Raw genomic sequence first — 15,993 nt, 5'->3', positions numbered from 1 at the left:
AATAAAATATTATATTATAATGAGTCAAATTTATTAAAAACATATTGAAAGAAATGAATTGTTCGAAGTCTGAGGCGTTTGAATCCGAAGGTAGCGCGTTTCCCCAACAGGTGCAATATAGTGCAATTTTACATCACAATAATTATTGATATGCAAATTAGCTCTTAGATTCTTTTGGTGATTTTGAGATTTTAATGCGCTTAGAAACAGAATTTAATAAATTTTCAGATAAGTCATAAAATTTTGTTATTAGAAAAGTTTTTCAGAATTTTACTCTTTTTGATTGTTTGCGAAATTTTGTTTTCAAGTTGAACCCTTGTCATTCTAATTTCAGGAAAATTTGCCCTTCATTTAGAGTGACAAGGAGCTAAATCATAAAAAAACATATTTGAAAGGTAGAACCATGAAACTCTCGATGTGTATATTTATGCTCAGACAAAAGAAAAGAAATATGTATATTGTTTTTGTTCAGTCATTGAATTGACATAATTCATTAGTTCAATCAGCATTTGTTGTAACTTCCTTTTGACAACCAGGAGACGAAATTTTCAGTTCAGCTTTATTTTTCTTGAAAATCAGCCCCGAATGTGATACTTTTGAGTCAAAATAATAAAAGTGACACAAATAAACTGTAAGTTAACTTGAGAAAATCTTTATAAAATTATTTAAAAGCTAAGAAATAAGGATATACATATGAAGAAACACAATAAGATTTTATCGTAACTTCCATCGTTGATAAAGCCGTAACTTGAATATATGGCGATATTTGAAGTTACGATAAATTTCAACTGCACAACATTACAATGTTTTTGATCAACTAGAGGAGAATATTGCGAACTTTTTGTTTAATATCAATTGTATTTATGTTTTAGAGCAAGTGATAAAGGAGAATATATTAAAAAAAGGGAATTTTAACAAAACAAAAATTAAATTCAGTTCATTTTTTCATCTTTTATTGGTTTCAGTTCATCTTGAATTTTTTGTTACTGCTCTTCTTTTGGAATAAAATATGAAATGTTTTTTAAATCCTTTTTTCCATACGAAGCTGAACTCCAAAACGCATTTTTTCAATTGCACCTAAAACTGGTTTGGTGATGTAGCAGAAAAGGTTGTAGTCTTCCTTTTTCTTTCTTACGTATTCCTTACCTTTATCCCTTGACGCTTTTCTCAAATCCTGTGCTCACGAATTAAACTTTCCTATTTTCTTCCGAACGGATAATTTGATATCTGAAATATATAAATCATGAAATTGCAAAATTTTAGATTGAAAATCAGTTTATGAGCAATATGAATTTCTTACCGTCCCAGACATATCCGTTTTTTGCCTCCTCCTTATTCCTTTCTAGCGTATTAGAGTTCTTTTCAGAATTATGTGGCCATGAATATGTTCTAACACATGTCCAGGATCATTTGGATACTCTGGACCAACTTCAATAATGATAGAAAAATCATAAAGAAGTTTCGCTGAGCATAAGAAGTTACGATAAATGTTGAAAATCGAATGCATATTATTGTGACAGTTACGAGAAAGTTACGAAAAATGCTGATTAGAGAAAATTTTGTATGAAAATTTATCGTAACTTTATCAAAAATGGAAGTTACGAGAAATGCTAATAAATTTTATCGAATTCAAACAACTAGTTACGATAATTTTTATTTAAAATAATTTTTAATTGAAGTTTAGAAGTTTTTTTTTCTCAAAAAAATTACGCAGATTCCAAAAATGTATATATCACGAAATCGCAAAAATGAAGTTATTATTTTCCATCGTTTTCATCCCGGATGTTGTAATCGACGATAAAACGACGATGACTTCATAGGGTTTTGCATCAAAAACAGAAATGAATTTAAATAGAATTCTAATTAAAGATTTAAGACTTTGAATTAAAGGCTTCTTTGAAATTTACTGAATTTGACAGTTTCATTCTAGAATCTAGATCTAGATTAATAGCTGTGAAATTTGTCTCATTTTATTTTAAAGTTTTAAACTTCAAAATTGTTCAAGGATGGTTGTTGAGATGACAATATACCGATTTGTAATTGTTAGGTGCGCATAATTAAAAAGTAGAGAATTTTAGTGAGGAAATATACAATATACAGCAGGAGTTATTTATTGAATTACTCAATAAAAGTCAAGTTAAAAGATGAGAAATCGCATGTACTCTTTCGGAACTTCGGCAATAAGACCATAGTAGGTTCCGTGTTGGAATCCAGAATTAGTATTCGGGTTGAAGGACATTTTTTTTAATAAATTATAGAATGTATTGCATACAAGAACTTTATAAAATCTTCACATGGCTTTTCACTGATAAAAGGTTTACAATGGTTACAAAACTGCCTCTAAACTTTAAACTCTAAACCGTTTAAAATATAAAAAAAGTGACCAGGAAGTTTTGAAAAATCTGATTTCTGTTGCGTAATGTGGTCTTTCCTGTAAAGTATTCTCAAGAATTGTAAAGGTTTAAAAATTAAATCGAGGATCGTGGGTAATTGTTCCTTTCTTATCTTCCCTGCTCCCTTCACCATCCAACTTAAAATAATTTTCGATACTCTTAAAATAACCTCTTCTCGTTCTTTCGCACCCATAAATTTCAGTTTCAGCAAAATGTGCCTTCTTGGCTAAGCTGGAACTCATTGGGAACTCATTGGGTTATACGATTTTGGCTTATACGATCAATTATTCAGGATTCAATGGTTTCTGCCGTTTACCTGATGAGATCGATCATTGTATTGTATGATCGATTATCATGAGCAGCCCCCGTAACTAAACATATAATTGAGGAAAAATTGAAGTGAAATTAGTATATAATTTTTTATTAAGCAGCATAATAACTTTTTAATTAACGCTACAAGATATATTTATTTTTTCGATTATTTAGCATTATAGCAGACAATTAATAGAACAAATACTTTTTTATTTCATTTTTTTTTCAACTTATAAGTCATTTAGAGCAAAAGTGGCCTATTTTATTCAGAAAATCCATGAATAATATACCTCGTCTCAAGTATATTTTTATTATTATTATTAAGTATTATTGCTCTTCTCAAGTATACTATATCACAAGTTATGATTTAAAAATAAAGTTTAAAATCTTAAGAAACCGATGTGTACCGAACCGACGTCCTCTCTGACAACTACATCCATACAGTCAGTGTGAATTCATTCATAAAAGATTCGAAAATTGTATAAATGTGTATACGATTCTTAGACCAGTGTGTTTGACAAAAAGCTTTTGTTTATTAAAATTGCTTCCACAAAAATGTCCTCTTTTAGTGAATTGGATAACACTTTAAGTTTAAATTTTAAAGAAGAATTAAAAAGTGAAGGAGCAGAAATATGCAGAATTTGTGTAAAAAGCTTCACAGAATATCATTGTATTTTTAAAGAAAATCTTCAAGAATGTCTGTACACATTTTTTGGAATCTATGTGAGTATGGAAAATGCTTTTTTGTGTTTTAATTGATAAATTGTTGATGGTAATCTTAATAAATGTCTTAATACAGGTAAAAGAGACGGACAGCTGGCCGAAAAATATTTGCAAAATTTGTTGTGACCAAATGAAAATTGCAGTAAAATTCCTCGTTAAAATCCGCAGCAGTGAGAAGCTTCTCTATGATCTTCTTGGGAATTTGAAACAAATTAATTTAAAACCAGATATTCAAGTTGTAGACGTGAAGGGGAATCCTAATTATGTACAAGATGTCTTTTGTAAAATATCTGACGACGAAATTTCTGTTAATTCAAATTCCGCAATTGAAGATACTGAAATAGTTAAAGATGATGACAATAGCGTATCATCCTTTAATGAAGTTCTTGCAAATGATTGCCCTAATGGAAATTATTCTAGATCTGATCCACTTGAGATTCTCAATAGCACCCCTGCAAATAACATTCCAGAGAAAAATGTTAAATCTTCAGAATTAAACAGAAGCTTTCGATATGATAAAGTCGAGAGGGAAAAACAGCTCGAACGAATAGAGGATTTCTTCAAGATGGATTGTGAACTTTGTGGGAAAAAATGTTCAAAACTCAAAGATCTACAAAGTCATTTCCGGAAGGAGCACAAACAGAAGGCCTATGTGGTATGCTGTAAATCCAAATTCAAGCACAGATGCAAAATTGAAGAGCACATGGAACTCCATCTCAATCCATCGGCATTTAAGTGCGTAGAGTGCGGAAAGTTGTCCAGGACCAAGTACAATTTGCATCTTCACATGAAAAACAGCCATACCCCAAGGGAATTTCATAAATTCATATGCGACAAGTGCCCAGCCACATTTATGACCATGGAAAGGTACAAGAAACATGCCTTTGTGCATCTTCCGGAAGATAAAAAGATGAACAAGTGTTCGAAGTGCAACAAAGCATTTTCGTTTAAGGCCAATTTGAGGATTCATATTGAACAAGTGCACAATAAGAGACCTTCTGAGCACATTTGTGAGGTTTGTGCCAAGATATTCAACAATCGTGAAGTATTTCGTCGTCATTTGAAGACCCACAGTAAAGAAAGACTGAAGAAATTTTCCTGCAATACTTGTGATAAAACCTTCGTCTACGACTATCATCTCAAGAGGCATATGTTGCGGCATAATGACTCTGGAGAGGCATTCGTTTGTCATATCTGCGGGAAAAATGCACCAAATGGTCCTGCACTTAATGCCCATATTAATTATGTTCACATTAAAGAGAAGAAACATAAATGCACTCAATGCGACAGTGCCTTTAAGACACCTCGAGCACTGAAGCAGCATATTATTTGCCTCCATTCTGGGGAAGTTCTTTACACTTGTATATTCTGTTACAAAAGATTCAAATGTCGCACGTCCAAATATTTTCACCAGAAACATCAGCATCCAGCAGAATACAAAGAGCTTCAAGAGAAAAAGAATGCAGAAAAGTGAGAAAAGTAATTCAATGTGAAGTGTTTTAGATTGAACACTGAACGGAATGAGAGTTAACGGCGTTATCACACTTGTACATTAAAATTTTAATGTGATTCACATTAATTGTCGCTTGTGAGCGTCCAAATATGTTATTTCTGTCTTTGAGTCACTTAATATTTGGGGTTTTTCTATTTATTGATAAAGAAGTGGACTTGGCCTGCAAAAATAAGTTTAAATTTACCTAAAGCATAAATATTTTTCACATTAAAAAATTAATGAGAAATTCTCATTAATTTTTCGCATTAATGCTATAAATCAATTTATATCAAATTTTGCGGGCCAAGTCTGCCTTTTCATCAACAAATAGATCAAATTTTGAATATAAAATGATTCAAACACACAAATTACACATTTGGACTCTCACCAGCGACAATTAATGTGAATCATATTAAAATTTTAATGTGCAAGTGTGATAACACAGTTAAACTTTAAAAAAAATGTAACTGAAGCTGTAAAGGAGAAAAATGCACAAAAATTGATTTTTTATCAACTGAAAGACATCAATAAATTATTTATAAATCATTTAGTAATTTTGTTTATTAAAAAAATATTTAAAAAAAACATTTTCGAGCACTTTTGTTTAAAAGTGTTTTAGTTTGGCAATCCGTCAATTAAGATTGGATTATGTATAAAAAAGTTAACCTTTTAAGGATGAGAAGGCCAAAAATCTGGGGTCCGCAAACATCTTATTTTTTATTTTTTAGAGCAAAATATAACTTAAGACACCGTAGCAAAAATGTTGTTTTTGGGCCACTGGCAATCCAATCGTCCTTAAAGGGTTAAGTGAGCTGCGTATCGTAGCTTTATGATAATTTTCTCAAAAGCAGCAACGGCTCAAATACATTCAGGACGATTCTTGAGAATATTTACCTTGTAAAATGTAACAGTAAAAACAGTATTTTTAAATTAAGGCTATTACTGTTACTTTACCGATTCACCGCCAATTCTGACCGGTGCATTCGGGTTCAGAATTTCAGGATCTTTCAAAAATGTCCAAATTTGTCCAAATCCATTGAAAATTAGGCCCTCCAGGGTGGTTAACCTTTGACCTTGAATAATTCAATATGGCGAATTAAGCGGTGAAAGGTGTCTAAGGACGAAATATCCAGCTCGTCTAACTACAAAACATACCCGAAAATCATTGAAATCGCTAGGCCAATTTTTTGTAATGCCAAAAAAATATGTTTTTGGAGAGGATAGAAGGGATGGGGGGTACTTTGGGTAAGTTAGTTCGGCTAGAGCATGCTGACTTGTAGAGGGGGTCACTGGAGACCGGAAGTCAATATCTCTTACCGTTTAGCAGCCAGGATGGTGAGAATTTGAAAAAAACAAATGGATTGTGAAAACTGCTCTCTTTTAGAGTTCGAGCCGTTTAAATTTATCCCTAATTCTTATACACTAAGGTCCTTTGAATAAATTTGAGTAACTTTTTGGAGATTAAAAAAATTGAAACCAAATTTCACAATTTTGTTGCTTAAATATTTACAAATTTTGTAATAGCTACAAAAAGTATAGCTATCGTTTGAATTTTTCATAATCGACAGTCGATACTATCGAAGAGAAGTTATCATGTCACTCCGGTTTGTAGGACGGATTGTCTACACAAGATACAATGTATTTTTAAAAATTATTCGCTTTTTGCTTTCAATTATCGAAATCATTTTTCTCGTAGGATTTTCAAGAAAATAGTAACTACTACTTTACCATTATTCCTTCCCAGACGACTCGTTTTTCACATGAATTAATTCTGTCGATTTGTAATTATACCTATTTTTAGTTAATATTCTTTATGCATGCATTATGCATGCGTTATTAATGATAATGAAAAAATATATACAGTACAATACAATACAATGCAGCACACCTTTTGATCGGTAAAATCTTATGAAATCAAAATTCGTGTCCCTTTCCTTCTCGAAAGATTTGCATAAGTCTATTCCACTCTATCGGTCTCGAAATTGGATTGAACTGAATTTAATTTGTCGTGACGTTTAAATGAAGAAGAAGAGTATGAAAGAGTAAGACAGACACATGCAAAACTTTCAAGAAAGAAGGAGATATGAATTTTGACTTCATGAAATTTTCCTGATCTAAAAGGTGTTCCGGGGCCATTACAATACCATTTTTATTATTTTTTTTAATAAAAAAATATACAAATTATAAAAAAATGGATTTAGAGTTCCCATTGACACATACAAAAAAGCCAAGAATTGATTTATTAGGGGAGTCTGGGGCAAAAAGTCACAAAACGGATATTTTATTTTTTACAAGCTGCTCGAGCGCTTCAAAAATTTCTAGTTAGTGCAGTTTTATAGGAAATTTACCGCTCTACAATTTTGTAAAAGTAATTTTCCACTATTTTGTAAGGAAATACGTTTATCGAGCCAATTTCTAAAAGGTAATTTTGTGACTATTCTCAAAAATGCTGGGGCAAATAGTACCAGACATTGGGTATTATCATATTTTGATGCGCTTCATTACGGGCTTCCGTAAATTTGAAAAAATATCTATAGGTCATATTTTCATAGAAAATTTATTCATCTACACACCTTTGTAAAACACCGTTTTCTCTGTGAGAAAAATGAGAAAACGAGAAAAGCGCTTTTCAAGCTATTTTAGAAAAAAAAACACGCAACAACAACCGTGAGACATCAGAAATTGCTTCGCTTTTAGTTACTTTTTGCTCTATACCTTTTGTTACTTTTTACCCCAAGTGGTCGTTTTTAATAAAAGGATTTCTGGAGAAAAGAACTTTTGTGAAATTCTAAAATAGATAGCGGATTCGTATTCAAAAAATCCAAATTATTTAGAAAATATTCACCAGTGCATAAATTTTGGAAAATAAGCAGGTAATAATTGTTATCTTCTGCAAGGAAAATATTTCAAAAATAGGGCTAAAAATTTCGATATTTTTTATTTTCTAAATTCCTTGTTCGAATTCTAAGAAACTTACGACATTGAAGAAGGTCTATATGGAGGCTATCTATAGAAAAAAAATTGAGCCGCTATCTTTGTTTACCTGGAAGATATTGAATTTTGAATTTTTCGATTTGTGACTTTTTGCCCTAGTCTCCCCTGTCTATATTTTAAGCAATTTTTGGATAATTTTTCTTAACCTGACGATCCCTAATTCAGTTACGTGGAAATCTAATATTTTGCTGACAAAATTATATATGCGGTGCCTAAGCAAATTGGAGATTCTAGTTATTTTATTATTTTTTTTATTAAAGAATAATATTATATGTATAATATATAATAATTTTATACTTCATACAACTTAAAACAAATTGCTACACTGAATAGGGTGAAATTTGGAAAGGCGGACACTAAGAAAGATAGCTCAACTTCATATTTGTATGCCACAACCGTCTTTTATACTTCGAGTTTTGATGTGTCCGGTTTTCAGCACTGTCCGACTTATGATTCCATGTTATGGAGATTTCCAGTTTCCTTTTTATTCTTCATGGCCTCATATTCCACAGGATGCTTCCGTTTCTGATGAACGTACTTATTAGCATTGCTGTTGAATTGTTTGGGGCAGAAGAGACAGGTGTAGAGGATTTGATTAGACGTATGAGTTGCCATGTGTTCTCGCAATCCCAAAGGTGTTTTAAAAGCACTTTCACAGAGATTACATTTATGTTTCTTTTCGCGGATGTGAACAAATCTTATATGTTTCTGCAAAGCAGATTTATTGGGTGCTTCCTTATTGCAAAGATGACATCGAAATACCTGACCAGAATCATTGTGACGTTCAATGTGGTGATTCAGTTGACTCTTGTACCGGAATAATTTGCCACATATTGGACATGGAAGAGTTTTTTCAACCTTCTCGTCTGAATGGGTTGTCAGATGGCGTAGGAAATCCTTGCTCTTGAACATTTTTGCGCAGATTTCACAGACATGATAATCCACTTCTTCGTGCATATTTTTAATGTGATTGCGAAGATTGGCTTTTGCTGGAAATGCCTTATTGCAGTGCGGACAAATATGATCCTTTTCCTCTTCAGTAACATGTACAAGGGAATGGGCATTAAATCGAAAGGGACTCATAAATGTTTTTGGACATTTGGAGCATTTGTACTTATGAAGTTCTTTGGGAGTATGACTGTTTACTGTATGCAATTGCAAACCCTCCTTATTCTTAAATGTCTTTGAGCATTGGGTGCACTGAAAGGCATTTGGATTTTTATGAAGTTCCAAATGTTGCAGGACTTTCGATCGTCGATTGAGCTTTATATTGCAGCACATCACATATCCTTTTCGATTGTGAACTGTACGGTAGTGATTTTGTAGATTTGGTAGTGTATTGCATGATTGGTCACATATGTCACAGTCCATCTTAAAAAATTCTTCAACCTTCCTTGTATACTCTGAGATGTCTAATTTCTTACGGGTAATTTTTCCTGGTTTCTCTTCAATTTTCTCATCTTCACTTGCATCGTTTTGAACAAATGGCGATTCTGGTTGAGAGTCAGACACTGGGGACGACTTAACTATCAGATTTGAAGAGTGAGACTCTAAGAACAGTGCATCTGATTCGTGTTTTACTAAATCTTCATCCGGGATCTTATGCTTCCGAGGTCGTCCTCTCTTCTTTGGTGATGTCTTGATGGGCTTTTTTACTACCTTTCTCACGGACCTCCTCCTCGAAGGAACCTCTTCATCTACCTCTTCCCTTTTCACCTCAAATTCATATTGAGGGACTGACCTTATATCTACTATTTCAATGCCAGGTTTTCTGTCCAAATCTCTTAAATCTCCGTATATACTTTTCAAAGTGGATTCGCTTTCCCGTATCGTTGAGATGAATTCCACGCATACATTTGCCGTATCGAAGCATTTTCGGCAAATGAACTTAGGCCAATTATCCGTTTCTTCTATCTGAAAGGATTTAATGTGAAAAATTGAAAAGCATAAATTAAATTATATGTATTCCACCTGTAATCCAAGGTATGTCCTGAGAGATAGATGAAGATTGTCAAGGAATATTGACGAATATTGTAAGGAATTTGCAACGCACAAACGACACAATTCATGTCCTTCTGTTTCAATTTCTGTTTTTATAAAGAGTTTACTATCTACTAATCCTGGTAAGTCCTTGTTTATTGACATATTTGTCGTCACTTATAATTGTGTAAATACGAGAATTAATATCACTGCTCTTTATCCATTGCCGCTTTAAATCAACGACTGCCGTACCATAGATATTAAGCATACAATTTTACTCATACATATAAAGCTTTCATAGGTAGGAGAAAATGCCCGGTTTTTTAAATTTATTTGATTTATTGAAGCTTGGGATCGTACGAAGCATGGGCACTTTCCCCTGTTTCGAAAACCACTGATCGCAAATGAACTAAGAACTTTAGTGTTCATAAATTCATTTCCTTCTAAAAGACCTTTATATTTTCTTGAAATTAAGAATTACTGTGCCATAAACTGTCATCCTTTCCTTTAAGGCCCTTAAGGCAATCACATGGATGAGCGCCTTGGCCGCTACAAGTTTCTCCAGAACCTTCAACGTTCCTCCTAACGATCTGTTCCCTACGACGCGACAATCAAAGATGTACTAACTCTTAATGCTAATCCTCTTTACGGTATCCCTTCCGAAGGGGTAACTCACAGGTTAACACTAGTAACGCTTTTAGAAGAAATCGGCGACACTCCAAAAAAATTGACATCTATGATGTCAATTTAAATACCAACGGGGGGTTTGACCGTTGGGAAGAAGCCAGTCCTAACAAACCATAAAAAATTAATAATAAATAAATAATTTTTCTATTCTGTTACTTTTAGCTTTTTTCTTATGCTTTTTTATATATATTTATTACATTCTCTAATAATGAACAATCAATCAAAATTCTACATACACACTAAACCTTAAAAAATGCACAAAGTTCATTAAGCACTCAAAACCAAAGGCGATATTAACAAAGTCTTAAAAGTTTAATAATAATAATAATATTACATTCTCTTATTATTCAATTCAATTCAATCTATTTCTCCTCAAGTATGCTTAGTTGCGGCTGCTGACCGACTTCACTACCGAAATCATCAGGTAAACAGCAGAAACCCCTAAATCACTGATCGTATATGCCAAACAGATTATATTTACTACATTGAAATCTACATTGAAGCAGCCACATTGAGAACTCTTTTTTGAAAATAGAATGATGCGTGATGCTGCGTATGCTCAATTCTATTAAGATTTATTTAATGTTTTTTGTACTATCTTTATCTACTGACTTCTATTATTTTCGAAATCATTCCATATATCACTTTATTTTACTTTAATCTTAAAAATAATAAAAAAGTTAGGACCTAAATATGGCGCTTTATATTTCGTATTATGCTCTTTAGCCTAAAATTTTTCCAAGTTCATGATCTGGCTTAAGAATTCCTTCAAATTATTGAGTTGGTTCAGAGGATAGATAACAACAATTGAATACTCAAGCTGATTGAGTACCAGTAGTGTTGATTATGTTCCTTGTAGTACAGCTTTGAAGAGACTCGACTTCTTTTGTTGAGTGCTTTATTGGAACTGATCACAATATTTAGCATAATTTTACTTTACAAATTTTGCTTACTCTAAGAAATGACAAATTGCTTAATTTATAAAATATTATTTAGGTGATACAGGGTGTATCACTACAGTTTAACCGATAATATCTAAGAACTCACCTTTTCAGGAAAAATGTTAGACTTTATTTCAGAGGCTTACTTTTCATATGGTGACTCTTCGACAGTTCAGTTATAAGTGACCTTCTCACTCTTTCATTTTACAGTAGTTCCTTCTATGTACAATATTCAGAAACTTATTAAATTTCTTTAGTACATTAACAGTTACCGTACTTTGCTAATTTCAATTTACACTGAAGAACAGAAATAAATACAATGAATTCGGCTCTTTATACCAAAAAATCTCGGTGAGAACCCGGCTTCTTGTTGGACCTTTTTTATGTATACATGCTAAGTCGTCTTAGATTTATATTACTCCGAGAGATATATTGTTGCTGGGACCAAGATCTACAATTAGTAGATATTTGGTGGTCATCCGACGTCTGTGAGTGACGAGATATTCAATTTCTGCTTTGTATCAGCATTTCTTGCTAACGACGCATCATGAAGCGTCATTTGCAGGGGTGGAATGACAACTTTTCGATACTATCGAATCGATAGTATCGATAAATCTATATCTGTTAGATTAAGTGAAAGTCGACATTTTACGCATTGTTGAACCATTCATTGTGACATTCTTAAAAGAATGAGACTGTTGATAAACATTTATATTAGTTACAGGAAGTGCAGCTATTGTTTAAATTTTTCAGAATCGACAGTCGATAGTGTCGAAAATAAGTTATCATGCCACCCCAGATTTGCAGTTTCCGAAGTTTCAAGTTATTTTTTATTTGCGTGATTGTAATAAATTCCCGGACAGTTTTCACCAGTTTTCCATCAATATCTGTTGGAAACTAATTTCTTTAACTACTGTGATTGTTTTTTCTCACGAAATATTTAGGAAAATTGCGAAAAACCAAGAAAATATGGCAGATTTCAATGGGATAATAACTAAGGTTCTAACCACTCGCACACTAATGCAATGCCGTTTCGGCAGGCTGTGAATTCAGAGCATTCAAAGTGACACTTCAACAAAACTCGTCGAAAGTGAGCTTTCAAGGAGCTTTTCGAAAATTTTACGACACGAAAAAAATCCGCCACAGAGCTGTCAAAATATCATCACTAAAAAGTTTACAAACATGTCGAACAATCAAGATTTGGATAGTAAATTCTTAATTAAACAGGAAATAAGAGTAAAGGGTGATGAATTGTGTCGTTTGTGTGTTGCAAAAACTTACGAGTATTCGTCAGTATTTCTCGATAATCTTCATGAATCTCTCAAAACATGTCTTGGACTTACGGTGAGGTCAAACCGCTTATTTTTCACATATTTTTTAGTTTTATTGCGTGTAACGATTTGCGATCAATTGCAGATCCAAGAAACAGACAATTGGCCCAAGTTCATTTGTCGGAAATGCTTGGATACAGCAAAGGTATGTGTAAGGTTTGTATCGACTATCCGGGAGAGTGAATCAACTCTCCGGAATCTCTATGGAGACTTGAAGGATTTAGAGATCAAGCCCGATATAGAGATGATTGATATACAGTCAATGCCTCTGGAAGTGGATGTAGAAAGTGATGGGCTGGAAGAGAAGGTGACTACAAGGAAGAGGTCCTTGAGAAAGGTATTGCAGAAGGAGCCTCCGGCGGATAAATCACCGCCAAAAAAGCGAGGGCGTCCTCGGAAGCAAGTAATTCCTGAGACAAAGGTTGAAATAGAAGAAATTCCACCTGCACCGCAATCTCCACTTGAAATGGAGAAATCTCCTCCTCCGTCACCAGAATCTCAGCCTGGATCTCCCTATGTGCAGGAAAGTACGAGTGAAGATGAGGAGACTAAGGAGAAGGAGCCAGTGAAAGTTACTCGGAAGAGAGGAAGGCCTCGCAAGGGAACTGTAGTACCCAAACGTACTCTTTCAATCAAACGAGTAGACCGAAAGTACAACAAGGAAATTGCTGAAGAGAATATAAGGAAGATTGAGGAATTCTTCAAGATGGACTGCAATTTGTGCCAGCAATCGTACACAAAATTGAAAGACTTACAGGCCCACTACCGGGAAATCCACAAACGCAAAGGGTACGTTGTCTGTTGCAATGTTAAATTTAATCGTCCGTCGAAGATTCTACAGCATTTTGACCATCATATGAATCCTGACGCCTTCAAATGCTGTCACTGCGCTAAGACGTTCAAGAATAAGTATGGCCTACGTCTGCATACGGAAAATAGCCATACTCCACCTGAATTGCACAAGTACAAGTGTCCAAATTGCCCAAAAACTTTCATGAGCATGATTCGGTACAAGAAGCATTCATATGTCCATGTTACAGATGCAGAAAAAAGCCACATTTGTCCTCATTGCAGCAAAGCCTTCGCCTTCAAGGCTAATCTGCAAATTCACATTAAGCAGATGCACGAGGAAGTGGCTTATCATGTCTGTGAGATTTGCGCAAAGATGTTCAAGAACAAGGATGTATTCCTGCGACATCAAAAAACTCACACCGGGGAAAAAATTGAAAAACTGCCATGTCCCGTGTGTGGAAATTCATTTAAGTATAAAGCCCAACTGAAGCTTCACATGAAGCGCCACAATGATTCTGGCCAGGTGTTTCGGTGTCATCTGTGCAACAAAGAATCACCCAATAGCTTGGCTTTGCATGAGCACATTAAATATGTTCATGTCCGCGAGAGAAAGCACAAGTGCAATCTCTGCAGTAGCGCATTTAAAACACCGATCGGACTTAGGGAGCACATGGCAACTCATACGTCCAGTCAAATTCTCTACACTTGCCTTTTCTGTCCCAAGCAATTCAACAGCAATGCCAACAAGTACGTTCATCAAAAGCGGAAGCATCCTATTGAGTATGAGGCCATGAAGCAGAAGAAAACTTCGGAAAATCTCTACGAAATTGAAGCAAATAAGTAGAACAACAATTTGTGTAAATTAATTTTAAATTGAACTGTATGATTTTTCACAAAACAAAATAAATCATTTTATTCACGACTAAATAATTAAAAGTTACTTAGATGTTTTCTCAGCCTACTGAGGAAGACCCGTACCAAGGGTCGAAAGCTTTGGAGAAAAATTTATAAGTGTTTTTTTTTTTCAATTGAGAAAACAAGCTGCTTCTGACGAACGCTGAAAGATTTGAATGCAACATAATCCGTCAGATACCGGAGTTGAGTTCGAGCAGTAATAAAAAAAAATTGCACGACGTGTCCTTGGACCGACTTAAAAAATGGGACGGGGCTTTCGTCGAAGTTCCCAAGTTTCTATTTCTAACCGTTTGTCCTCTAGGCTTAGTAACGGCCACATGAACGGATAGACAAAAAACGTGACATCATTTTTCAGAAATCACAACGTAAACACATGTTGAGAAAAGTGATCTCAGGGGGTGGATGGTGATATATGTATGTATCGGTGGCAGCCAAAATCCCGAAAGCCAAAATCCTGAAAGCCAAAATCCCGAAAACCAAAATTTCGAAAGCCAATATCCCGAATGTTCAAAATCGTGAAAAGGATGAAGTTATGTGGAGGAAAATGTTTAGAATAATTTCCCAAGACACAGAAGATTTCCCTTTGCCTCCAGCAAATCCGGATGCAATGGTGGGAGTAGCTATGACACTTTTAAAAATTCGAGATTTTGGCTTTCGGGATTTTGGCCCATTCGGGATTTTGGCTTTTGGGATTTTAGCGTTCGGGATTTTGGCTTTCGAGATTTTGGCTTTCAGGATTTTGACCGGGACCCGTAACTGCAGGGGAATACTGTAATAAATGACAATGTCATATGTCAAATATTTGTAGTGAACGGGAGCAGGACAACGTTAAAGTCAAGTAATAATCGAATGACCATTGCAAGAAGCTCTACGACGCTCTTAGTAATTAACATGAAACGGCTTTTTGATTAATTCATCCGAATTTAGCACAAGAAAAATTCAAAGTTTGTCATATGACATTATCATACTGATAGAATTCCTCTATAACAGTCTAGTCCCCGGCGAGTGGCCTTCAAAGTTGAAGCCAATTTTTTACTTTCACATACAATGCGTATGGGAATTTTTCTGCACTCGTGATCGTTATGCTAAATATTTAAAAAAAAAAAGTGAGAAGTTTTTCCGTATTATAAGATACCTTTCCGTATGGAGGGATAAATAATATACTATATTTTTGTTTAAATAAATTTTTCCTTAGAGCACTGTGAGCTGAGTCCGAGATCAATTTAGGAATTGGCTTCAAATAGCTCCATATAAAAAGGCCAACTTGCCAAGCGCTTGATAACAGTAGTTTAGTTCGAGAAGTGAAATAAATACCAAAACTGCAGGGCCTAATTTGAGGGGGTCCCTTGGGGCCTATAGCATCAGAATTAAAATCATTATTAAAAGCTCAATTAAAAAACGATTTAGTAACGAAAAGATTTTCTAATGAACAC

At 34.1% G+C, this 15,993-nt stretch overlaps 3 protein-coding genes across 4 annotated transcripts; 2 read left to right on the top strand and 1 right to left on the bottom strand.

The window, feature by feature from the left end:
* The first annotated feature begins 3,211 nt into the window (after nucleotides 1-3,211).
* Nucleotides 3,212-5,466, top strand: LOC129800824 (transcription factor grauzone-like). Of its 2 annotated transcripts, XM_055845493.1 has the most exons (2): nucleotides 3,212-3,428; nucleotides 3,505-5,466. In XM_055845493.1, exons 1-2 carry the CDS (start codon nucleotides 3,261-3,263, stop codon nucleotides 4,900-4,902), a joined length of 1,566 nt encoding a protein of 521 aa, XP_055701468.1. In that variant the 5' UTR covers nucleotides 3,212-3,260; the 3' UTR covers nucleotides 4,903-5,466. The 2 variants fall into 2 exon arrangements, with proteins under 2 accessions (XP_055701468.1, XP_055701469.1); XM_055845494.1 differs by lacking the exon at nucleotides 3,212-3,428 and having other exon boundaries at nucleotides 3,504-5,466.
* A 2,829-nt stretch (nucleotides 5,467-8,295) lies between these two features.
* On the bottom strand, nucleotides 8,296-10,141 carry LOC129800823 (PR domain zinc finger protein 5-like). The gene is made up of 2 exons (XM_055845492.1): nucleotides 9,886-10,141; nucleotides 8,296-9,828 (listed from the first exon to the last, which is right to left on the bottom strand). The coding sequence occupies exons 1-2, from the start codon at nucleotides 10,057-10,059 to the stop codon at nucleotides 8,362-8,364; spliced, it is 1,641 nt and encodes a 546-aa protein (XP_055701467.1). The 5' UTR covers nucleotides 10,060-10,141; the 3' UTR covers nucleotides 8,296-8,361.
* Nucleotides 10,142-12,611: 2,470 nt separating this feature from the next.
* LOC129800821 (transcription factor grauzone-like) lies at nucleotides 12,612-14,572 on the top strand. Its single transcript, XM_055845490.1, has 2 exons — nucleotides 12,612-12,866; nucleotides 12,939-14,572. The coding sequence occupies exons 1-2, from the start codon at nucleotides 12,705-12,707 to the stop codon at nucleotides 14,487-14,489; spliced, it is 1,713 nt and encodes a 570-aa protein (XP_055701465.1). The 5' UTR covers nucleotides 12,612-12,704; the 3' UTR covers nucleotides 14,490-14,572.
* Nucleotides 14,573-15,993: the final 1,421 nt, after the last annotated feature.

The sequence above is a fragment of the Phlebotomus papatasi genome, chromosome 2 (genome assembly GCF_024763615.1).
Source record: "Phlebotomus papatasi isolate M1 chromosome 2, Ppap_2.1, whole genome shotgun sequence".
Classification (NCBI taxonomy): domain Eukaryota; kingdom Metazoa; phylum Arthropoda; class Insecta; order Diptera; family Psychodidae; genus Phlebotomus; species Phlebotomus papatasi.
The sequence above is the reverse complement of the archived record's forward strand: the minus strand, read 5'-3'. Positions and strand labels throughout refer to the sequence as shown.